This window comes from Aspergillus novofumigatus, assembly GCF_002847465.1.
Source record: "Aspergillus novofumigatus IBT 16806 chromosome Unknown P174scaffold_1, whole genome shotgun sequence".
Taxonomy (NCBI): Eukaryota; Fungi; Ascomycota; class Eurotiomycetes; order Eurotiales; family Aspergillaceae; genus Aspergillus; species Aspergillus novofumigatus.
The window spans coordinates 3,808,768-3,831,920 of record NW_020194274.1 but is presented as its reverse complement, the minus strand read 5'-3'; the positions used below and the strand labels follow the sequence as shown (position 1 = coordinate 3,831,920).

Below are 23,153 nucleotides of genomic sequence, written 5' to 3'. Positions count from 1 at the left end.
GAAATCTGGTGACGTCAGCAGCGATGCCAAACTTGCGAGTAGGGCTCATGTACCGCACGTGATGCATGTAGGGGACTGTTGAGTCACCGCCTTGGGCAGAAGCTGAATTGCCGCTTTGAGTCAACGAAGGAAAAAGTTGTTCCCCTCGTGAGGCTTAAAGATTCCCCTCCGTCTATGGGTCGTTATCTGCTTAGCGGGGCCCGGCGATTTTCAAGCGACATTTTTCTGACTGTTCGATCCTACAGTCCACTGCAAAGTCGCTTTCCTTCCTACTTTCGTACCTCTACCGATCTTCAATTTAATACCCCACGCCCGTCCCTCTACCCTCGAGCCTTCGGTACCTCCGCTTCGCTGTACGCGCTCCCCGGGAAGCCCTCGAAATTAGTCGCAGCTATGGCATCTGCCGCTGACCTTCCTGTCGCCATTGAGGGGCTGACCCTCCATTCTACCGCTGAGACCTCCAAGTTCCCGAACTGCTATCCCTCGTTAAACCCTGTCGACGCCTACAGAGTGCACATTGCGGAGAAACTGGGTGCCGCGGCTGGCATCGAGCCCGAGAAGCTTTACCCCAAGCTGCAATGGACCAATACGCTGGACAAGGGAGACTTGGTTCTGCCGGTACGAACTATGCGTGATCCACCAAGCTAGAGACAAGGGACGAGCGAAGGTTAACATTGGTCAATGCCCTAGGTTCCATCCTTGCAAATCAAGAAGAACCCCCAAGAACTGTGCAAGGAGCTTGCAGAGAAGTTCCCCGAGTCCGATTTGGTTGCGCCTCCTGTCCCCTTTGGCGTCCATCTGCAGTTTTTCTTCAAGCCCGAAGCTCTCACCAAGACCGTCATTTCCCGTATTCTGAAGGAGAAGGCTACTTTCGGCACCAATGGTAACCAGGGTCTGCGAGACCCCTCGGATCCTTCCAAGGGAAAGAAGAGAATCATTGTCGAGTTCTCGTCACCTAACATCGCCAAGCCCTTCCATGCTGGTCACCTTCGGAGTACCATCATCGGAGGTTTCCTGGCGAATCTCTACACCGTTATGGGTTGGGATGTCATCAAGATGAACTACCTTGGCGACTGGGGAAAGCAATACGGTCTCCTTGCCAATGGTTTCAAGCGCTTTGGTAATGAGGAGGAGCTGCTCAAGAACCCTATCAACCACCTGTTCGATGTCTACGTCAAGATCAACCAGATTGTCGCCCAGCAGGAGGGTCCTATCAAGGAGTTGAAGGAGCAGATCAAGGCCAAGAAGGAGAAGAACGAGGATGTGACTGTGCTTGAAGCCGAGCTTGCCAAGCTCGTTGATGTTAGTGAAGACGAGAAGGCTCGTCGTTACTTCAAGAGCATGGAGGATGGGAACCAGGAAGCTCTCGCCCTCTGGCGACGATTCCGTGACCTCAGTATCGAGAAGTACAAGCAGACCTATGCTCGTCTGAACATCGACTTCGATGTCTACTCTGGAGAGTCTCAAATCAAGAACGAGAGCATGACCGCCGCCTACGAGACTATGGAGAAGGCTGGTGTTTCGGAGAAGTCCGAGGGCGCTGTCATCGTTGACTTCACCAAGCACGGCGCCAAGAAGCTCGGAAAGGCCATCATTGTCCGCAAGGATGGCACTCCTCTGTACCTGACCCGTGATATTGGAGCTATCATGGAGCGTGATGAGGCCTACCACTTCGATAAGATGATCTACGTGGTCGCCGCACAGCAGGATCTCCACTTGGCTCAACTCTTCAAGATCACAGAGTTGATGGGCCGTAAGGATCTGGCCAGCCGCTGCCAGCACATCAACTTCGGTATGGTCCGTGGTATGAGCACCCGTAAGGGTACTGTCAAGTTCTTGGATGACATCCTGAGGGATGTTGCGGACAAGATGCACGAGGTCATGAAGGGCAATGCCGAGAAATACGCGCAGGTCGAGAACCCCGAAGAGACGGCGGATATTTTGGGTTTGACCTCCGTCATGGTACAGGACATGACCGGAAAACGGTGCGTATATTTCGCTTCTAGCCCTGGGTTGAGCCCACGAAACTAACAGACTGCAGTATTAACGGTTATGACTTCAACCTGGATGCGATGACCTCATTCGAGGGTGACACCGGTCCTTACCTGCAGTACGCACATGCCCGTCTCTGCTCCATTGTCCGCAAGTCGGGCCTGAATGTTGAAGAGCTGGACTCTGCCAACCTTGACCTTCTGACGGAGCCCCACGCCGTTGACCTCGTCCGTCTGCTGGCGACCTGGCCAGATGTGCTGCTGAACACTACCAAGACGCTTGAGCCAACCACCATCCTCACCTACCTGTTCCGTATGACACATATTCTCAGCTCCAGCTACGACGTGCTCAAGGTTGTGGGAAGCGAGCCTGAACTCAAGAAGGCCCGTATGGCTCTGTACGAGGCGGCCAGGCAAGTATTGCACAACGGCATGAGGGTTCTGGGTCTCAGCCCTGTCGAACGGTACGTGACCACCTTGAATCTGAACAGGACTCGGACTTTGACTAACATTTTACCCTTTTTTGCAGCATGTAAATGGCGCAATGAAAGGAATATAAATACTAAAATGAAGACTTTCTATCAATGAATACCAAATATTTTCTCGCTATGCTTATGTACATGTCAGGCATCACATCTCACGTAAGCCTGCACACCAGATATACCAACGCGGTCCGAAGAAAGTCTGAACAGAGGCTTTAGTTCAACACAGTAGATTGGGAGGTCGAGACTTTCCAACGCCTTGGGACAAGAATTCAATAATTCAGATGAACAAGGTTTAGAAGAACCAACAGGCAAGACGATTGAAAACAGCCATAGATCGCGCAGCACGTTTCCGCGCTAGTCACTGGAGATAATAGCAAAAGCCAACATCAGTTCGGGCTTCAATTTCACCCTGTTTCAGAAATGTGACCAACAGACTGCAGGGTTACATGCCGCTTACTGCACAATGCCCACGGTGGGCGTAATAATTGCCTAACGGTCTTTACTCATTACCATCTGCACAGCTAGCTAGCACTGCGGCTAACGCCGAGACTACTGTATTATCCTCTCCAGCAAGCGTCATGATTAGCCGCCGCGTTGGTCGCTCAGCTGCTAAGTAGTTGCATATTTTTCCACGTCGTGGCAGTCCTCGAGTGTACTTTGTGTGTCAGCGCGCAAGGTACGTACATGCTGTAACACCATCACCTCGATGATTGGGATGGTAAGGGATATCGGACGAGATCAGCGGATAAATTTTCAGTCCGAAGACTCGGGGCTATCAGATTTGGACCGATAGATCCCATGGAAAGCAAACTGGTAGACGGCGACTGGCCCTGGAATGGATACCTGAGGCTCCGTCGGCGTCTCGGGGTCTTCGGGGTGGATGTTCTTCTACCTTGGTATTCCAGGATGGGTTGTCGTAGTATCAATCCATGGAGTAAGCTGCATGAAATCTAATCGACTGTGGCTGCGAACCGTTGATCTCATCACACACTGATCCTTGTTTTATTTAAGCTTGAGAATCATTCAAAATGGCATATCTCCCTCCGACTGTTTTCTTTAGTCCCACTGTCCTCTGCCTTTATACTTCCAACAGCGAAGTCACCTGACTCAGTTGCTATTCACCATGGGCGCAGATATGATCAGTCCTGACCTGGAGAGAAATGATAGAGCCCAGTTTCTGGTCAATCATACAGTCCACAACTTCTCCTGGAATGACTTGACCGTCACCGTCAAGGATCGCCGGACGAAGAAGCCGCTCAACCTGATTGAGGGTATCAGTGGGAGTATCCAGCAGGGTCTGTTGTTTCTATACTATCATTGCTGTTATTGAAGCTCACGGTACTAACATTTGCCAAAGGTGAACTGGTTGCTCTGATGGGCCCCTCGGGATGCGGCAAGACGACTTTGCTCAATGTGCTCGCGCGCCGGGCAGCTACATCGGGCGCGAAGACTACGGGGGACTGCTACGTCAATGGAGGGCCACTCGACAATGAGACCTTTGGCCGGGTCACTTCCTACGTGGAGCAGGAGGACGCTCTGATCGGCTCGTTGACGGTGCAGGAGACGTTGAAGTTTGCTGCGGATCTTTCGCTGCCAAGGTATGCTTCCAATCATCGCTGTCTGTGCTACAAGGCTTACGGAGAGGGACCTGCAGCTCTGTTTCAAAAGCGCAGCGGCGTGACCGTATCCAGACTCTATTGGAGTCCTTTGGTATTCTAAATCAGGCTGCGACGCTGGTTGGAACTCCAATCCGAAAGGGTATCAGCGGAGGTCAGAAACGGCGAGTAAGCGTGGCAAGCCAACTGATCACCTGTCCGAAGATTTGTTTTTTGGACGAGCCGACTAGCGGTCTGGACTCGACGGCGAGTTACGAGGTGATTTCATATGTCAAGGAATTGGCGGTAGCCAACAATGTAAAGACGAATGCCGTCCCTGGATTGAAGACAAGACTGACGCGGGTCACGCAGCTCATCGTCATCGCAAGTATCCATCAACCGTCGACGACCACATTCCAGCTCTTCGACAAGTTGCTTCTTCTGTCCAAAGGCAAGACGTGCTACTTCGGTCCCGTTCCTCACATATCGACCTACTTCAGCAGCATCGGCCATCCCATCCCGTTGAACACGAATCCCGCAGAGTTCATTCTCGATATTGTCAGCTCCGACTTCTCCGATGCCAAAGAAGGCAATGCCGCGGAGCGAGTGCAACTGATCCAGGAATCCTGGCTGCGGTCCGCCGAGCGGAAGGCCGTGGACAACCACATCTCGCAGTTGATCGAGCACCCCGAACAGGACGGGAAGAAGATCACAATGGGAGAGCTCTCTCGGCCAAACACTGCGAGTATCACCTGGTCACTTTTGCACCGCTCTTTTATCAAGAGCTACCGCGACGTTGTGGCGTATGGCATCCGCATCGTCATGTATCTGGGTACGTAATATCCCAGAAGTCATGCTCAGAAGCATACTGACTAGACTTAGGACTGGCCATCATGATGGGCACTGTCTGGCTACGACTACACGAATCACAAGAGTACATCCAGCCCTTCATCAACGCAATTGTAAGTAGTTCTTGCTCCTCTTCCCAACGACGCTCACACTCCGATGTCCAGTTCTTCGGATCCGCCTTCATGAGCTTCATGGCCGTAGCCTACGTACCCGCCTTCCTCGAAGACCGCGCAACCTTCATCAAGGAGCGCGCAAACGGCCTCTACGGCGCCCTCCCATTCATAATCTCCAACTTTATCATCGGCCTTCCCTTCCTCTGTACGTCCCTCCTCTCCCACACACCCCCCTTTCCCCTCCACTCAATCTAACACCTACTGCATGCAGTCCTAATCTCAATCCTCTTCTCCCTCGTCGCCTACTGGCTCTCCGACTTCCGCTCCGACGCAGTCGCCTTCTTCACATGGGTCATGTGGCTCTTCCTAGACCTCCTCGCCGCCGAATCCCTCGTCGTCTTCGTCACCTCCATCTTCCCCAACTTCGTCATCGCGCTTGCCATCGTCGCCTTCGCAAACGGCCTCTGGATGAGCGTCGGCGGGTTTCTGGTCTCCCCGACTATCCTTAACCCGTTCTGGAAATATGTTTTTCATTATATTGATTATCAGGTATCCCTTCCCCGCTTTTCCAAGCTGCAAATTGTGAAAGGCATGTTGCTAACTACCGCTAGGCATACGTGTTCCAGGGGATGATGGTCAACGAGTTCTCGCGCAGGACGTACTCCTGTGGCGACGGGTGCCACTGTATGTACCAGACCGATCTTGCGGCGCAGTGCCGTATCCGAGGAACGGGCGTGCTTGAATCGTATGGGTATGCGACTGGGCGGACGGGGAAGTGGGTGGGGATCTTGATTGGGATTATTGCCGTGTATAGGCTGTTCGGGTGGATTGCCCTGGTTCTGAGACGGAGCTGAGCTGTTGCGATTGTACTTGGGGTCATTTGTTCTTGGCATGTTTCCTTGCTGCGCTTTCGTTGATTGTCTATATATAGAGTTATCTGGGTTGGTGGGATTAGAGATTAGGACCTTTTAAATCCAGGTGAGGTTTATCGGTGTGATGCATTGAATTAATCGTATTGAATATGGAACACCGACTGGTTTCTTCAAACCTATCGGTGGTATAATCGTATCAAAAGACCGGTCGTCCGGGCTTGTGTCAAATGGTGAAAGAGTATTCGAAAGGGATGTCCTTGGAAGGGGATGAAATAAAGGAAAAGTACATCACGAAGTCGAGGTGAGAAAACCGACCATCCACCAACTACGAGTAAAGTCGGGACCCTCAGGCAAAGCACAAGTAGGAGAAGAAAGGTACAGGTATCGCTAATGGGACATGAAAATTCAAAAGTAAATAGTCATTGGCGACGAACAAACAACTCGGGGTATACCTTCTCCGTCGATTCTAACTTGTCTTCAAATGCTGATAACCAAGAAAGACAACGCAAACAGACAGACATACATAAGGAAACACATGAGGGCCATCCAAGGCGATTATACAAACCAACGAGACTCGCAGAGGGGCATGACGGAGCATAAACATAAACGCATCAACATGAATCATTGCAGGTCATCAGAATCGTACAATCGTTTCGCCGTGATGGGCGTGATCGGTCGGAGTCAGCTGACACCATCCATCCCCTGCGCGTAAAATCAAACAATAGAAACAAAGAGCCGCCCCTTAACCAAAAAACCACGGAAATGCAATGAGATCTTTTCGAATCATCAGCGAGCCTCCCCACTTTTTCGATCAAAATGACAAGCACGGATGGATCGCAAGATGGTCGGCGATCTCGGTGATTTCCGTGGACCCATTTTTTCTTCCCATAAACAAAACCCGAACCTAAAAAGAAAGTAGAGAAACTTTTGGTAAACTGCTTCACCACCTGTTCCTGGCAAAGTTGATTCTGCACAAAAGCATAGACCTCGAGGAGGTAGGCAATTTGCGCAAGAAAGAAACGTCTGTGAGCTCAACCAAGGGAGATGACAAGACAAAGCATCAAAGGAGGACAACGGGCATCAAGGCGAGGTGGCCTAGTGTCGCCCGCCGCTGTAAGTCGATCGACTGGATCGGTGACTGGCCTTGTCGGACCGCCGGTCACCTCGGGGACGCCGCGCGTCTTCCAGTTCCCTTCGGGAAACGCTGCCAGTATAATCGGAGCCGCCGGTTAGATACTTCTTCGGTCGCTTGCCCTCGATGTTCAGCTCAACCGCTCCCGTGTCGCCGGTCCGAACGCTGATCCTCTTTCCCCCAACAGACTTTTGAGTGAAACTCATAGTCACCCCATTCATGGTCATGACAATGTTATCGTCTTCCTCCGGCTTGGCCTCGCCGCTGCTACCATTTTGAGTCCGAGCATCACTACCTCGGCTGCTACGGCTCTTCTGACTTCCGCTGTCACTTCCCGCACGCTGCGATGTTTTGGCTTTGCGCAGTGCATCCGCGGTAAGTGGCACCGCTACGGCTTTGCCTGATCTCGACGCCTGATACTCTTCTGCCTCTCGCTGCTTATCCTCGATATCGCCGCCCGAATTGTAGTCATAGACAGTTGTCCGTTGGCGACGAGCACCCTCGATGGCAATTCGAGCCGGGCGCACGGAGTCATGATAGGACGTAGAGCGTCTGCTACCCCTCAGACTCTGGCTTCGCTCGGGAACCACGGTCTCGCGTGAAGACCGCCGGTATCCGTAGCTCGGCAGCGCGTCTTCCATCTCCGATAGATCAAAGCTTCTGGATGAGCGGCGCTCCGAGGTGAGAGACGTGGTTGTTGCTGACTTCCGTGATGGATCGGAATGTTTCTGAATGACGTGCGGCCGGGTGTTATTTTTGATCGGCGGAGGCGGCATGCGATAATAATCTTCATCGCGATTATGAGATGACTGAGAAGGAAGGCGTGGTCGGGACCGGACGGGAGGAGGAGGTGGCGGTTCGAGTAGTTGCTCGTCTTCACTGTCATCATCGTCGTCTTCTTCGTCGTCATCCTCGCTCTCGTCGTAAGGCGGGGTGGGAGGCACATGATCCACGACAGGTGGTCCATAAAGAGAAGGACGCCGCGCACGTGGCTGCTTCTCTAGTGTCTTGGAGGCCGATCGTTCCTGGTGGTGGTCGGTTGGAGGAAGAGCCAGAAACTCTTGTACCCCATAATATGGAGACTGTTGGGCATAATGCGACGCTGCATAGGACGGGCTATTGGCATAAACGGGTGAAGCCAGCGGAGGCCCGGCTTCGTAGCGACTCATAGGAGACGGGGTATACACCATGGGCCCCATACCTGGCATCATCCCATGAAAGCTCGACGGACGAGCATTCGAGTGATACGAGTTGGAGCGACCGGAACGGGCGGAGGGACGGCTGCTGTGAGAGACATGAACGTCCTGGATGACGGACGGGGGTATAGGCTTTGTGGTGATGGTGGCGGCGGAGGATAGTCGTAAACTGAGGGCGGCGGTTGCGAGACATAGTAGGGACGTTCCATCCGTCTCGGTTCTATTGGTGTTGAGGCATGATACAATCCTTGATCGCAATCCCGGCAGGTGCCTGGGACGTGACGCACATGAACACTGTCTCGTCGTCTGGGTCTGGAAGGGGACCGCTGAGCTGGAGCAGCAGCGTAATGGCTGGAACTGGGATAGGTTCCCACCTGCATCTTGTCGTCACGCACAGGGCGTGCAGGCTTTTCTTTTGCACGATCTTTGCGAGAGGAGCGAATTTTTTCAAGGTCGGCTCGCTTGAGCGTGGAGTCGAGTTTAAGAGGGACAGGACTTTTCCGGCCCGATGGGCCAGATTGGGCGCTATTGACGGTGGCGGCTGTGCGACTGGAGTATCCTGAATCACTGGCACCATCAACCAAGGGCTCAAGTCCAGATCTCAGGTTAGCCTTGGAGCGTTTTGCAGCGATGTGAGCAACTTGACGGGTGTCGGGGAGAATGACGTTTGCGTCTTCGTCGTACTCCTCAACGAAGGCAGCATGAGGCACTTTGCCAGTCATGACTTCAAGGCAACGGCCAAGGCCCAGGTTGGGTCCCTAACTAAAGGGGAGGGGCTGGTAGGGAAGGACACAGTGGATGACGTGAAACGTGGTGATCCAGCAGGCTTCGGATTGCTTAGTCGATTAACAGGAGCCACCACTGCTGCTCCTTCAGGTTGACTCAGTTTCTGTTTTTTTCCCTTTCCCCTTTTTTTTCGAATTTTCCCCTTTATTTTACCCTTTCGCCTTACCCAATATGGGTAATATGGTAAAAATTCTCCGCTTCGTGGTTCGTTCCTTCAATCCACTTTCTGCGATGGTCCGAAAATGTAGAACGGCCTGCAGGTCAGGCAAGCGGTAGTAGAGTGACGGCGCGCGTCTAGATCGCAGTCTGTCAGCGCCGGGCAGTGGATGCAAACTGGTAGTCGTGCTTCAAAGCCTGCAATGTCTCCATCGAATAATTTTTCTTTTTTTCCTTCCTTTTCCTTGAAGGAGATACTAATGAAAACGGAGCGGACAGCGAGTGAAGCCGGCGTTGGTTGGTCCGACGCACGAAACTCCAGCTGTGGTAGACGGAAGAGGCGGTGGGTCGACAAGCAGAACGAAGTGGCAGATACGGAGCAGAAACGGAGACTGACGGGAGAAAAAAAGAGGAGAAGCGTGCAGTGAAAGATCTGGCGAACGGTGAATGGAGGAATGGCGAAAGAAAAAGTCGCCTGGCTGCAGAGTGTAGACGCAGACCAAGCATGTAACCAGTGGTCTGTCCTAGTAGTGTACTGGTTTTCTTCCCAGGTGATTAGGCCTTGACGAGTTGACGAGTAGAGAGGCCCGTACTCCGAAGACCGCAGTAGGCTTGAAGGTGGGGTTGGGACGCAAAGAAGAAAATGTGGTGAACTAGTAACTGTGGAGAATGGAGGAGAACAGTTTAGATAGGTAGATAGACAGAAAGAGGAAGACAGATTGACAACGCGATGGAACAGATCCAGTCAGGATGAAGGTACGTATATCATTGGGTAGAATGATAGGTAGAGTAACCAAGGAGGAAGATCTGTAAAAGACAATATGAAGACTTGACAGAGAGGGGAAAGTGAAGAGGGAGAGGGAGAAGAGGCTGCAAGGACAAAGATACGCGCAGATGGACACAAAGTCTTTTTAAGTCGTTGTTACCCAACTGAAGAAAAATAATAATAATAATAGACAATAATTAAACCAAGAAGCTGATCGTGAAGAGACGGAGAAAAAGAAAATCATAATCGAAAGACAGCAAGAAGTATACCCGAAGGGACGAGGTGTTTTTTTCTCACCTTTTTTCCCTTTTGTTTTCTGTTCTTCTTGACCAGTGATGACTGAGAATGAAGAAAATGATTCTCAACAATACCTTAGATCTACCGTTTTCAACAGCAACTGTGTGGAAGTACGGAGTACAGAGTGCTGTAATCCCTCGAATTGTCAGCGAGGTGGGGAGGCGTTGGAAGAGAGAGTGGCAACCGAACGATGCCTGATCTGCCACTAACCAGGTACTTATCTGAGATTAGGATGCTTTAATATGTCTAGATAGATTGAGGACAGAGAAAAGAATTTGAACCGATGAAACTGTGTCTATCGACATTCGATAGCCTAGAATAGTTTACTAGTAGTAATATAAGAATGCTCGATGCCATCCGAATCTACGTCACTAGCATCTGCGAAATCTTATCCCTTCTTTTGTCAAGGTTACTGAAGCATCTACAGTTGGGTCAGTCGACAGCCATGCTCTCCAGCAGGCAGAACTCAGCAGAAGCCTATTGTGCACAGGTGATTATTCCATTGGCCCGTGTGCCAAAGACATTCCGACGGGGCACAGAATGACCATGGAAGATAAGACCCAGGATCAATGAGGTTCAAATCTCAACTAGGGAGTACAATGATAGAGCCATAACATACTACCACATATTTAACTATTAGGAGGTGATGACAAGAACTCTACATTAAACAAGACCGAATACTACTAGTAATCGTAGTACCCGACGTAGTATCAAAATTGGATAAGCCAAAACAATGAGATCCCTGGCTCCGAACGGAACCAACCGTGGAACAGACTCAGTGACACAACACACCCATCTCCACTACTTTACTCTACCTTACCTTACTTCTACTTAACTGTCTATCCTCCAAAAATGATAACAATAATGCCCTCTGTCTTGGATCCTGTGACCAGATCATTTGATTTTGATATTTGTACAGGAATTTGACCCTCTTTTTCCCTTTCAATTCTTAAATCCAAGTCCCGCCAGGATATCAGCAATTACCAATCCGAGATTCTCCTGTCCCAATCGCTGCCCAAAATCCATTGCGGCCCAATAGTTCTGGCATTAGCCTCCAGTGCCGCATCTTCCTTGCTCATGTCTCCATCTTTAAAAAAAAAAAAAAAAAAATTCGTCTCGATGAGTGGCAGTTTTCAGTCTTGATTTCTTGAATAAGAGATGCCCCTCTGTCTTCATTGATTTTCTGTCAGTCTTTCCGTGGCTATCATCATGTTTTGACATTACCATCAGGCAGCACATTCCTTGTATCAACATACGGTTCAGTTCCGAGTGCTCAGCCTCAACATCTTTTCATCCCAAAGATATGAAAAAGAAAAAATATTACTGCTTGTGAATAGAAATAAACGATTACCCCACTTGCCATCTTTGTCTAGTTCTGATTAGATTTAATTCACATCTAATGATCTTGTTTCATCCCTGGATAGAGTCAGAATATTAGACTGAAACTAACTGGTCCAGGGACCTTCAGATGGCGGGGTGAGCAAGTATAGTATTATTATTACACCGGCATTGAACTCCCTCTAGAAGCACGCTAGAAAACATCTGTCAGTTGAAACCCATGCATTGGGCATCCTGGTCTATATCGACGATGTTAGGGTTATGCATCTATTAATGGTCATCATGTTGATGCACATATTCACACAAAGCTCTGCTCCCGGATCATCAATTTCTATCTATGTAGCCAGGTAAATTTAGAATCTCTGAAACCTCAAGGTCATATTTCGGTCGACTGCAGACTCCTTCGATATCCACTCGGGCACAAATGCTATTCTACGCCTCTCATGTTTCGTCCACAACCATATCCGCCGAACTTAGCTTTGAATCTCTGAGTCATATCTAGATACCAGGTCACTGAGAAGTATGTTGGCTCTTACATAGATCAATCATCCTGCGTATCGACTCCTGAATGACCCATCCATCAGGTACGTATTTCCGCGGTGCTTGGTAGCTAAGAAATGTACAGCTTACCCAAGAGCCTAACAAGGTCTGTTTTTACTGACGCCTTCCGGATCACTACCATTTCCAGCTACGGGTGGTATGATCCAGTCTACTCCGTACTTCTTCAGCTGACTGCACTATGTGGTGGATGCTGGCGGTAGATCCTTTTATCGACCAAAGTTAAGAATCACTAGATGTAATTTCACTTCCCATTGCTTTTTCAGCAAACTAGGTTGATTCTGGTCTCATGTTGAAGCCCATCTATTTACTGTAAGTCTAGTGCAAGGCAGCCCTTTGGTCTCATGAACTGCATTAAGCTTCCGTGTTAGCCCAGAGATCTAAGATCCTGGATGCATTCACAAGAAATGCTGAGTTGGACTGTTGGTCCCTGCAAAGACTTATTCTATGCTATTCTTGTTGTATTCTGCTATTGTTATGTCGTCATCAAGCCGATCCCATACAATATCATTGAAAGGAATCATTTTGAGATATAAAACTGAGCACCAGGCTGTCGGCACCTGTATCTTTACGCTCAGACGTGAGTGGTTATAGGCCCTTGAGGGGTATCTTAAAGAGTGTAGCAGATAAAGTCTCTATAGAATAAAAAATATTTGTAAAATACTCCGTATACCTCTCTGTCATCCTGTTATTTGACTTTGTTTGTCGGCGCATCATCCATCTTAGTTTTGTCGCTTATCGATATCGCCGATTTGGTTAACTAGTTAACTTATCGATAACTTGATGACTCAGCAAGTTGCCTGTACAACGCCGATCGCCCAAACAAAAGCGTCATTCCCAGCCTCCCTCATTATATCCAACCACCGCAATTTCAAGGGTTCTACGTTGCTTGACTCAGGTCTGCGTCTCTCAGTATATTCTGCGTTTTCTTCTCTTTATTTTGCGTAAAACCAATTTGTGAATTGCCAGCCGTCGACATATTTGCTAGCATCCATTCCTCATCGGAACCATAGCACATACCAAGTGGAGCTGAGAGCAACATTCTTTGGAGATACAAAATCCGGGGATCAACCTTCGAGGGTAAAGCCCCTCATTCCACGAGGACCGTCAATCAAGTGCCTAAAACTGATCTCTTCAGAGTTCCGTCTTGAGCTGCGTGCTCTTGACAGCTCTAATATCTGCCCACTATGCCTCCTGTCCAACTAGTGGGGACTTCCCCGGTATTTCTCTTGAGTATATTGTCGGCAGAGAGAACCGGATCGCAAGTCATGATCTTGATACTACCGACGGCTCCGTTCTTCCATCTCCAGCAGAGGTTGTCAAAGCCCTGACCCGCAGAGCAGACGCGGCGAAGACATACGTCCCCGGTCAAGGAACAGTCGACCCCAAGAACATCAACATGCAGGGCTATTAGCATTATTTGGGTTAATTGGAGCAGCATTTGTCCTTGGCGGCATCTGGTTCTTCTTCTGGGCAAAGAATGGTGGATTCGTCTGGAGAAAAGGCGACTGGGATGAATATAAATCTACCGTTCTGCGACGCAAAGGCCCCGACGGACGGACCCTCAGTAATGCCACGAAGAGTACGAGACTGGGTGGGGGCAGTATCGTTGGCAAAGGGTATAGCGACGATGGGTACACGGTTGCCGACGGATACACAGACACCGCAACGACGATCACCGAAAAGGAGGAGGGAGACCACAAGCGCAAGCGCAGATTCCGGGAGACGGCTAAACAGAAGCTCATGCGCAGACGCAAGGACGAGAACTGGGAGGGCGAAGCCGACGAAGACGTGCGTGCCTACCGCAAGGAGAAACCGGCCCGGATCGGCGGCATCAATTGCGAGGGGGACGGAACCTACCACGGTAGTGACTACGACACCTCCAACCCACCCACCTCCTACAATGCGAGCGAGATGAGCGAGGTACGCGACTACGCCTACGAGCCCGCGCGTCAGGGCCGCAATTTCTCTTTCACCCCCGGAAGCGAGGACGTCCTGAGTCAGACGGCGGAGGAGCGCCAACACCTCCGCGAGCCATCAGCGAGACGACACAATCGTCGCCGAGAGAGACGTCGTGCTCCCCCGACCACCTCATCGCGCCAGGGCAGCCCGCGCAAACGAGACCATCAGTCCGTGCCAGGTCATTACACCGAGCCTCTGGATTTCTCGTCAGCGGGCTCCAGATCCGAGTATCAATACTCCAATGTGGAAACGGATGACGGATCGGGGACCAAGCACTACCATCATCCCATCCCAGGACTCAGCAAGGGATACCGCCGTGAAGGCGGACGGAGCAGACGACGGGACAGTCTGAGCGACAGCGACGGCGACGAAACGCGGTACTCGTGAGAGACCCCAAATTTAGCAACGACTTATGGAAATGCGCGCCTCTTTTTTGCCTTTTTCTTTTTTGTCTAGTTTCCAGCTACAGATTGTAAATAATAGGACGATTACATTAAGTTTCACTATGTGTTTTATGTTCAATGATTACAACGGATATGACGAATGGGATGGGACGGATCGGGACGAAACGAATAACAATGGAAGTCTTACTTTGGCAGGGATATGTCTGGGCCACGGAGTCTGATCGTGTCATGAAACATCACCTTTTGACTTTTACTTTGAGTTTAGCCCCGGGGATTCCCTGAAATCAGCTAAACGCTCCTGTAACTAACATGAATGAACGGAATAGCCTGCTTATTTACACCACACCAATCATTACTTCTTGGGATGACCTCAGCCGAACATAATCTCGGGAAGGACACTCCATCTATCCAATACTAAAGTGCGTAGCTGATGCAAGACTATCTACGAGATACCTAGCTCAAGAGCACCAACTATACGAGGCGCCGCAAGCCGCAACCCATCCTTACAGGGACACCCATGCATTACTACGAGCCGAAAGCTCGATCCGCGGAAAAAGGGACAGGGTCAGCTACGGAAGTCGGACGATACGGCAGACATTTCACACGTTGCAGGATCTATCCATTCGCGAATATACCTGTTCTTGGTTGGTATCAGCCTTATTGAAATTAGATATTGTAGTATTGCTGAGAGTTCGATACGATGCGTCTGCCAACAGATGTGTGTTCTGATTCGCTGGAATGAGGAAACCGAAATAGACGAGATGCCGGTGAGGACAACCTTGAAAAGGGGAGGTGTTGAATGACCAGAGATGAGAAATATTACGGATGCTATTGATGCGCCGAGCCCAATCCAGTTCTATACATGCCATATGCAAAGGAAGCCGAAACAAATGCAAAACGTGAGATAAGAGACTCCCGAAGAGTCAGAGAAAACGGGCGGGCAACGAAGTAATTGGAGCAGTGAGAGGAAGTATTAGAGCGATAGAGTGCGCAGAGGTGATGCGCAGGAGCCTCTCTTTTTGGGAGTAATGCCGGGCTCAGACTTGCTTTTCTGTAGCCGAGGTCTGGTGGCCTTGCTTCTCTCGGTAGCGCCCGTGTAATCATAATCATCGGCTTGGGATAAAGTCTGCGGAGAGTTTCGGACTGTATCGTCCGAGAACCACACCGTCAGGGCCAAGCGACTGATATTCGCATCATCCCACCCTTCATCCGACAACTGCCGAAGTTCTGGGGCAGCTTTGAGACGCGAGATCTCTACCGATGAGTGTCGGAGTTGATGCAGAAGCCACTTGTTGATGAACATGGCGCTGCTGACTTTGGCAGACCCAGCCTCGTAGAAGGGGAAGAGTCGTCAATAGCAGACGTCTTCAGAGGATCTTCGGGTTGGGATGCAACTTCTTCAAGGCCCATTCCATATAAGAAATCCATGTCTCCGGTGTATTCTTCGGTCCGGAGCCCTCGTTCGTCGCAGATAGCCCGGAGACGGACAACGTCCAGCATTGTCTGGTGGAGTTCCTTCCGGATTTGCGTCCTTGCCCCATCGTATGACCGCAGGAATTGTAGAGACTCCTCATCCAAAGAGATATTGAGCGAGCTTCGCAGCCTTTGTTTGTCAACAATGGTGTACCATTGTGAATCAAGCTCCGCCAAGCGCTCTTGTAGTATCCGCGCATCTCCCACTCGTGAGAGGTAATCATACACAGGAGGTGGGTATTCCAGAGGCTCATCATGGAACGAGCGTGCGCTATCATCGGAGGCGTTGCTTTCAGCTTGAAGGGTTACCTTTGATAGTCCTGGTGGCGACTCACGCAATGATTTCGCGAACCGCTGCATAGACTGGATGAGCACATACTCATCTTGATCCAGCTCGTCTTCCGTCCGATGATATGCTTGCTCCAGGTCCAAGTAAGATTCCGTGGCCGACTCGAGCCCTTCAATCAGGTCGACGAGCTGGTGATCTTGCGCAAGAAGCGAGTTAAGTCTCTTCATCAGCGCGGCTCGATGCTTTCCCTCATCTTCTCGCTTGTAGCGTAGAGCAACGCGCATTTCTCGCGCCCGAAGCCGTCTAGCAGAGACATCCTCTAATTGTTCGATCAGGCGCCCACTTGCGGTCCTGGGTTCAAGTAGCGGCACATGGTCGCGAGCTTCGCTGGGCTGGTGGGAAGCTTGCGACTTCCAATCCTGTCCCCGGTCCTCCTGTAGATCCTCTGAATGCTCTGTTGGGTTTGTTGGAGATGGCAAAACATCAGCATCCGTGTCCCTAAAGGAATCGGTATGAGAACCGGCTAGACCGTGCAAGAGTCTGCTCACGATACTGTTGCGCTTTGCATGATCATCGTGACCTCCCGAGATACCAGGTTGAGATAACCTCCTGTGGGGAAAGCTTAAGAACGACGTGGTGCCTGGACCTGGACCCAGTGGATCGGCATGGAGATCCAGCTCCACAGTGCTAGAGGGCCGAATGTCCCCTTTCCTCCTCTGCGCATCATCCGAATTTTTTAAGTCACTTGGGAGGGCTCTGAAAGGCAAGGGTAACAACTGAATATAAGCGACTTACCCCTTTGTAGGTTGGATTTGGATCCTTCATCCGACCCGGCCAAGACCCCATCTTGCAACTACAACTGATCAGGTAGTGGAAGCTTCCTTTATGCTTACATCTTCTGGGCCCAGGAGACCAGGCAAAAGAGTGAAGAAAGGAGATTAACTGTGTCTCAAAGTTTCTCTCCTAACCCACGTGTGTCCCTGATCGTCGCACTACTGTGTTGTTCTGCCACAGAAAGGGGGGTTAGGCCGGAATGCTTTTTCTGTTTACTTTGTGCCTTGGTGCTTCACATTTCTCCCGAAATTTGGCCAGCACCAATATAATACTGACTTGGTCCGCCTTGTTATTGTTTGCTTTTCCGCTGTGGTCTTATTCTTTTATGGTTTTGTTTCCTCGCCTTCTGGGTCATTTTCTAATATGCCGGATGAAAGGGATAGTGCCCATCTATTCCCTATTTTCTTGCCTGGATGCGTCACGTTGATGAGTCTCATAGGCGGATGCCAGCATCACTCTGTGCGACCTCCCAATCACCAGGCCGGATTGGCGACAGGCATCATTTCCTGTTAATTCGCAGTTCTCCCCATGACTTCCAACAATTAAAAGATTCAGAGGCTTGAAAGGACAAAATATATTGACGACAGCCTTGCGAGAGGGTTTCATGAGTCGTGGCTTTCCAACCACACGGGAGCGTTCGGCCTTCCCGTGCCGTCTCATTGGCGCTACTAATCCTATGAAGCTGGTGATGCGCTACTGAGTGTCTTCTACTGGTCAGACGGACCAAGCCGTGTAGTCTCCGTTCGAGGTGCAGTAGTAGTTCCTGTAAGACCCCTCCCCCATTTCGTGGAGACACCATGAACTAAGCTAATCAGTATGGATGGCTAGCAAAGCGTCCATCCGCCAACCCCCCTTCGAGGCCAATCAAGAAAAAGAGGGTGCTTATCCCGGACCTCGTAAAGCCAGATGCGACTTTCCTGGGTCGATTGTCATGTGCGACATCTCATCTACGAGTAGAATTCGGACAACAAAGTAGCCACACATACCTGGCGCTGATCGTGCATCGAAGCTGTTCGGTCAATCTGATCATTCTATCAATATGGAGGGAAGTGAGTGACAGCAAAAGAGCCTCAATTCGGCTCCTTCAGCCCAGCTATGTCGGTATGGGTTGCCACTACCGTCGGGTTGCCTTTAAGCAGCCATGCAGTCCAATAGTCCAACTGTTTGAGAGCTTCGACTCTCGTACCTCCAGATCTTCTCGATCAAAGTATTTCGATAAATCTAAGCAGTGACTTATTCTATTGTGACTTGTCTGCAACTGTCGGGAAATGAAGTATGGCCAATTCTGAAAGAAGGCACCGACATCAGCATCGTAGTGGTAGGAGACCTGCACAACATTACCCCGGATTCGTCGCACAAAGCTCATTCATGCATTTAGCTACTCATCGTGACGAGGGAGGACAACGCGATCGATCAGTGAGACATGAGGGGTCGAATTCAAGACGGTAGAAAGAAAATTCCATGGCTGCTCACGGTCAATGCTGATGTGACTTGCTTAAGTGATCCACGCTCGTCGTCAGCTCTTCTCTACCGAGATGAAAGTGGTGGCCCTGCAAGTGATGTGATTCTCGCATCCCCTTCATATGGGCTGTCGTCTCGACGCGGTGGACAGCCGAACAACCTTCCAGCGTATGTTGAAAGCTTATAACTTACTTGGGAGGTATGGGCCATGAGATGAAAGGTACTGACGGGAGCAAACATGAATAGTATTCAGAATATACAACAGACCTCTCTGCGCCATTCAGTCCATAGCTCGACCCCACCCATCCATTATCCTTCCGGTGTCTACGATGGAGACGTGGCCACTCAATGTTCATACAACACCCAGAGTAATTATCGTGCATCTGCTGGGGAATACAGTGCTACGGCCATGGACATTCTGGCTACTGATTTTGCACATATGGGAACACGCTTCCCAACCAAGGGATCCAGCGACCTAGACAGCGATATTTTGGAGAGTCGTGATTATCAGCCAGCAAGTCCTCGCAGGCATCACCAGCATAATCATTTCCAAGCGTCTGGATACAGTCCACCAGACTTGACTCTCACGCGCAATCCTGGAGTGCATCAAAGTGCCAGTGGTCGCACGATGTACAGTCCTATGCCTGGAATAGGTTCAGATCGTACGGACCCACACGTCACATCCGAACAGAGCAGTCCTCCGCTTGGGGTGAGTGAACATTCGCAAGTCCAGATATGACACGCGTCTAATGATAATATAGACTCTGCGAAACCGAAAGGCTTACAGCATCCGCGGTGAATCAGGCGGGGTGTATGGATCCCCTCTCGATTGGCGTATGTAACATATGTTGCCCATGGCCCACCTTCAACCATCTAATGATCTCTAGGCTACCAAGTGCAGAGATCTCCTAGCGAGTTCTTTATCGTGGGAAGGGTAAGAACTATATGAGGAGCCCCCAGATCATCCTCTTTTCTGCAAGCCCTTTCCGTACTATCTGCACTTTTTGACAACTTGTACAGGTCTTCGCAATCCTCTGGCATGAAGGCAGAGGACAACAAGGAACCGTAATCTCGGACTTCCACAACCAAGGCAGATCCACTCAAAACCAATTCACCCGAGGCAGATTTGGAGAGGAGATCTTCAGCGGTATCCGGCGCATGGTGGTTGTTAAAGCGATGAGTCAATGCGCCTGGTGTGTGTAAGTCAAACCCATTGAGGAGCTATCCTACCAACCAACGCTGATTATACTGTTCAGACCCATCACCACTTATGGCGGAAAAGGAGTAGCCAAACCCGGCGTTGACCCAGCAAAACATGCCATTGTATATATGCGGGGATCTGTGCCGACTTGCAAAGCTGATGAGCCACGAATGACCAAAGAACCCTTGGAGATCGAACCAGCGAGCCCTGACGAGAGACTCGATGAGATGTCTCGTCTGAATTTCGGCAAGGTCTACACCGTCGAACATAATGTCAAAGTGCGCCATGTCGGGATGATATCCTGGACCTCAATGGTCAAATTCAGAGGCTATGCAAGTAATGAATTCAGACTCGACATTTAGTGCAGATTCCATGTGCAATAGCCCCATACGATTGCTTTGGTGCTCCAGGTGGAGACTGCCCCTGTGTCCAACTTTCAGCTCCTTTCTGAGCGAAATCCTCGAAACACGATCTCTATGGGAGACTTTCGTGCTATCCATGATACGTTCTCAGCAGCTTTATTCGTTACTCAGCTTTTCGCCGCTCTAGGAGCACCAGTCCAACCACACACTGTGCACGAGCTGATGATACCAGTGCTGCTGATTTCCTATTGCCAGTCCTTCTTTGGATCCTTCTCCACTTTGTTTGCGCTTACTCGTGCTCTTTTTGAGCTGGAAGAACGACTATGTCACCGAATACGAATTTGCAAGGATATCATAATAACGACAGAGATTTGGCCTAGGCGAATGCTTCTCAACGCCGTTTAGGGTCTATAAATACGACTTGAAGCACACCAGCGCAGAATTGTACGCACGATTGTCGTTTCGGGCCATTTTCATGATTCATGTTGCTATCACGTCAGTGTTTGAAAATACCTTCGGTTGTCGAATGGGGGAAGATGGTATATGATCAAATCAAATTGTAATTATCTCTTCTTAAGCAACTGAGCGAAGTATGTTTCAAAGCTGTTAGAGGAGTAAGTAATATAAATTGACAGGACTGTCGACATCATTGGATGAGGCTAGCCAGAAGGGTCACCATTAAAGGAGTAAATAGTGGAGAAAATACTGCCGCGGGAATCTCACCGCCCGACAGAATTTCTGAAGCCGCCCGAACGAGGAAAACTTTCGAGTCTGCAATATCCTACAATCAAGTCAACTTGAAGGATCTTTTCAACGGCTTTTGGAACATTGTCTCGTCAAAATGAAACGCAAGCTTGATGCCAATGATGTCCCTTCAACAGAGGTTGCAGAGGAAAAGGAGACAAAAGATGCGGACAACACCGATTTCGAAAGCCTCAATCTCGATCCCCGACTGCGCCAAGCTTTGATCAAAGAACAATTCACGAAGCCTACCCCCGTACAATCCAAGGCCATCCCGCTCGCTCTTGAGGGCAAGGATATTCTAGGTAAGCACAGAGGCTTCGGCATGTGCTATGGTCTGACGCCGCTAATGAAACCAGCCCGTGCAAAGACAGGCTCTGGAAAGACTGCGGCCTATGTCCTCCCGATTTTACAGACGATCCTTCAGAAGAAAGCTGTACGCTATCCTTAGACTCGTATGCAAGGAGACGATGCTAAGACGAATAATTGTCTAGGCCGATCCCTCGTTAAAGGCTACCACTGGCCTCATCCTCGTTCCTACCCGAGAGCTTGCAGAACAAGTTCAGAGTGTCATCATCAAATTTTCTGCATTCTGTGGCAAAGATGTTCGCTCCGTGAATCTTACACAGAAGGTTTCCGACGCTGTGCAGCGCACCATGCTCGCCGATTACCCGGACCTAATTGTGTCCACTCCTGCTCGTGTGATTGCCAACCTGGGTACTTCGGCACTGTCACTGGAAAGTTTGACGCACCTTGTAATCGACGAAGCGGATCTGGTTCTTTCGTACGGTTATGATGAGGATATCAACGTATTGGCGAAGGCGATCCCCCGCGGTGTGCAGACGTTCCTCATGAGTGCAACCCTCACGTCGGAAGTTGATACCCTGAAGGGCTTGTTCTGTCGGAGTCCTGTGATTCTGAAGTTGGAAGACAAGGAGGATGAGGGTGCTGGTATCAGTCAGTTTGTTGTTAGGTATGATCTGTTGTCCACTGTGACAATGCTTGGTCTCTGGCTAATGATTGTGGCAGATGCGCGGAAGATGAAAAGTTCCTCCTGACTTACGTCATCTTCAAACTACAGTTGATCAAGGGCAAAGTCATTATCTTCGTTGGCGATATTGATCGTTGTTATCGTCTCAAGCTCTTCCTCGAGCAATTTGGAATCAAAAGCTGTGTCCTCAATTCCGAGCTGCCGATCAATTCTCGGATTCACGTTGTGCAGGAGTTCAACAAGGGTGTTTACGATATCATCATCGCAGCTGATGAGCAAGAAGTGATGGGATCGCGGACATCTTCCAAGAAATCCAAGGAGGCTACAGACGGCGACGAAGAGTCCAAGGACAAGATGGGCTCCAGTGAAGACGAGGACAATGAACCAGAACAGAGCGGCAAATCTGCTCGCCCAGAAAAACGTCGCAAGACATCAGGAAAAGCCAAGGATTACGGAATATCCCGTGGCATCGATTTCCAGAACGTCGCATGTGTTCTAAACTTCGACCTCCCCACCACTTCCAAGTCCTACACCCACCGTATCGGCCGTACAGGAAGAGCTGGCAAAGCCGGCATGGCCCTGTCATTTGTCATCCCAGCGGACGAATTCGGCAAGCACAAGCCCACCAGTTTCCCAACCGCCAAGCACGACGAGTCCGTACTGGCGAAGATCGTCAAGAAGCAAGCCAAACTCGGCCACGAGGTGAAACCCTACCACTTCGAGATGAAGCAGGTCGATGCCTTCCGGTACCGTATGACAGATGCCCTTCGAGCAGTCACACGGTTGGCCATCCAGGAAGCACGTGCGCGCGAAATCCGCCAGGAGCTGGTCAAGAGCGAGAAGCTCAAGCGGCACTTCGAGGAGAACCCCGAGGAACTCAAGCAACTGCGCCATGACGGCGAGCTTCGCGCCGCGCGGATTCAACCACACCTGAAACACATTCCGGATTATCTGATGCCGAGCAAGGGAAGGAAAGGCATCTCCAGCGAAGACGTTGGGTTCGTCGGTTTCAGGAAGTCGGGAGACAATCGGATTCGCAAAGCGAGAGAGAAGAACCGGGGTAAGGGTAAAGGGCGGAAACCCTCCGGCGTGAGGAAGGTGGACCCGCTCAAGACCTTCAATCGGGGTCGCAAGTGATAAGGTGCGTTGATGGATGTGTCTTTTATGATAGATCTGGGAGGGATTACAAAAGTTTGAAATGGCTGCACAATCTTGTACATACAGGCGATTCTAGATCTATAGATACCAAGTGCGATTTTCTTGTGACTTGAGTTCTATGCAAGGCGCCGCCCGGCTCCGAT

The 23,153-nt window shown here is 50.3% G+C and overlaps 7 protein-coding genes across 7 annotated transcripts; 5 read left to right on the top strand and 2 right to left on the bottom strand.

The window, feature by feature from the left end:
- The first annotated feature begins 129 nt into the window (after positions 1-129).
- On the top strand, positions 130-2,581 carry P174DRAFT_437661 (arginine--tRNA ligase). Its single transcript, XM_024826359.1, has 4 exons — positions 130-618; positions 691-1,985; positions 2,042-2,455; positions 2,521-2,581. Exons 1-4 carry the CDS (start codon positions 175-177, stop codon positions 2,525-2,527), a joined length of 2,160 nt encoding a protein of 719 aa, XP_024687810.1. The 5' UTR covers positions 130-174; the 3' UTR covers positions 2,528-2,581.
- A 540-nt stretch (positions 2,582-3,121) lies between these two features.
- On the top strand, positions 3,122-5,985 carry P174DRAFT_400267 (putative ABC transporter). Its single transcript, XM_024823894.1, has 8 exons — positions 3,122-3,771; positions 3,834-4,074; positions 4,131-4,389; positions 4,444-4,903; positions 4,954-5,033; positions 5,085-5,238; positions 5,305-5,582; positions 5,645-5,985. Exons 1-8 carry the CDS (start codon positions 3,600-3,602, stop codon positions 5,885-5,887), a joined length of 1,887 nt encoding a protein of 628 aa, XP_024687809.1. The 5' UTR covers positions 3,122-3,599; the 3' UTR covers positions 5,888-5,985.
- An 824-nt stretch (positions 5,986-6,809) lies between these two features.
- On the bottom strand, positions 6,810-8,955 carry P174DRAFT_468704 (uncharacterized protein; the record flags this gene model as incomplete). The annotated part of the gene is made up of 2 exons (XM_024830565.1): positions 6,810-8,365; positions 8,404-8,955. 2 exons carry the CDS (start codon positions 8,953-8,955, stop codon positions 7,001-7,003), a joined length of 1,917 nt encoding a protein of 638 aa, XP_024687808.1. The 3' UTR covers positions 6,810-7,000.
- A 3,962-nt stretch (positions 8,956-12,917) lies between these two features.
- Positions 12,918-14,483, top strand: P174DRAFT_447744 (uncharacterized protein; the record flags this gene model as incomplete). Its single annotated transcript, XM_024828698.1, has 4 exons — positions 12,918-13,046; positions 13,104-13,214; positions 13,273-13,501; positions 13,573-14,483. 4 exons carry the CDS (start codon positions 12,918-12,920, stop codon positions 14,481-14,483), a joined length of 1,380 nt encoding a protein of 459 aa, XP_024687807.1.
- A 990-nt stretch (positions 14,484-15,473) lies between these two features.
- Positions 15,474-17,108, bottom strand: P174DRAFT_416904 (uncharacterized protein; the record flags this gene model as incomplete). The annotated part of the gene is made up of 3 exons (XM_024824548.1): positions 15,474-15,754; positions 15,826-16,978; positions 17,058-17,108. The coding sequence occupies 3 exons, from the start codon at positions 17,106-17,108 to the stop codon at positions 15,474-15,476; spliced, it is 1,485 nt and encodes a 494-aa protein (XP_024687806.1).
- Positions 17,109-18,519: 1,411 nt separating this feature from the next.
- Positions 18,520-20,120, top strand: P174DRAFT_416903 (uncharacterized protein; the record flags this gene model as incomplete). Its single annotated transcript, XM_024824547.1, has 6 exons — positions 18,520-18,725; positions 18,804-19,266; positions 19,319-19,391; positions 19,445-19,491; positions 19,578-19,756; positions 19,814-20,120. 6 exons carry the CDS (start codon positions 18,520-18,522, stop codon positions 20,118-20,120), a joined length of 1,275 nt encoding a protein of 424 aa, XP_024687805.1.
- Positions 20,121-20,900: 780 nt separating this feature from the next.
- Positions 20,901-23,149, top strand: dbp9 (ATP-dependent DNA/RNA helicase). The gene is made up of 4 exons (XM_024826358.1): positions 20,901-21,166; positions 21,221-21,297; positions 21,356-21,834; positions 21,891-23,149. Exons 1-4 carry the CDS (start codon positions 20,962-20,964, stop codon positions 22,987-22,989), a joined length of 1,860 nt encoding a protein of 619 aa, XP_024687804.1. The 5' UTR covers positions 20,901-20,961; the 3' UTR covers positions 22,990-23,149.
- Positions 23,150-23,153: the final 4 nt, after the last annotated feature.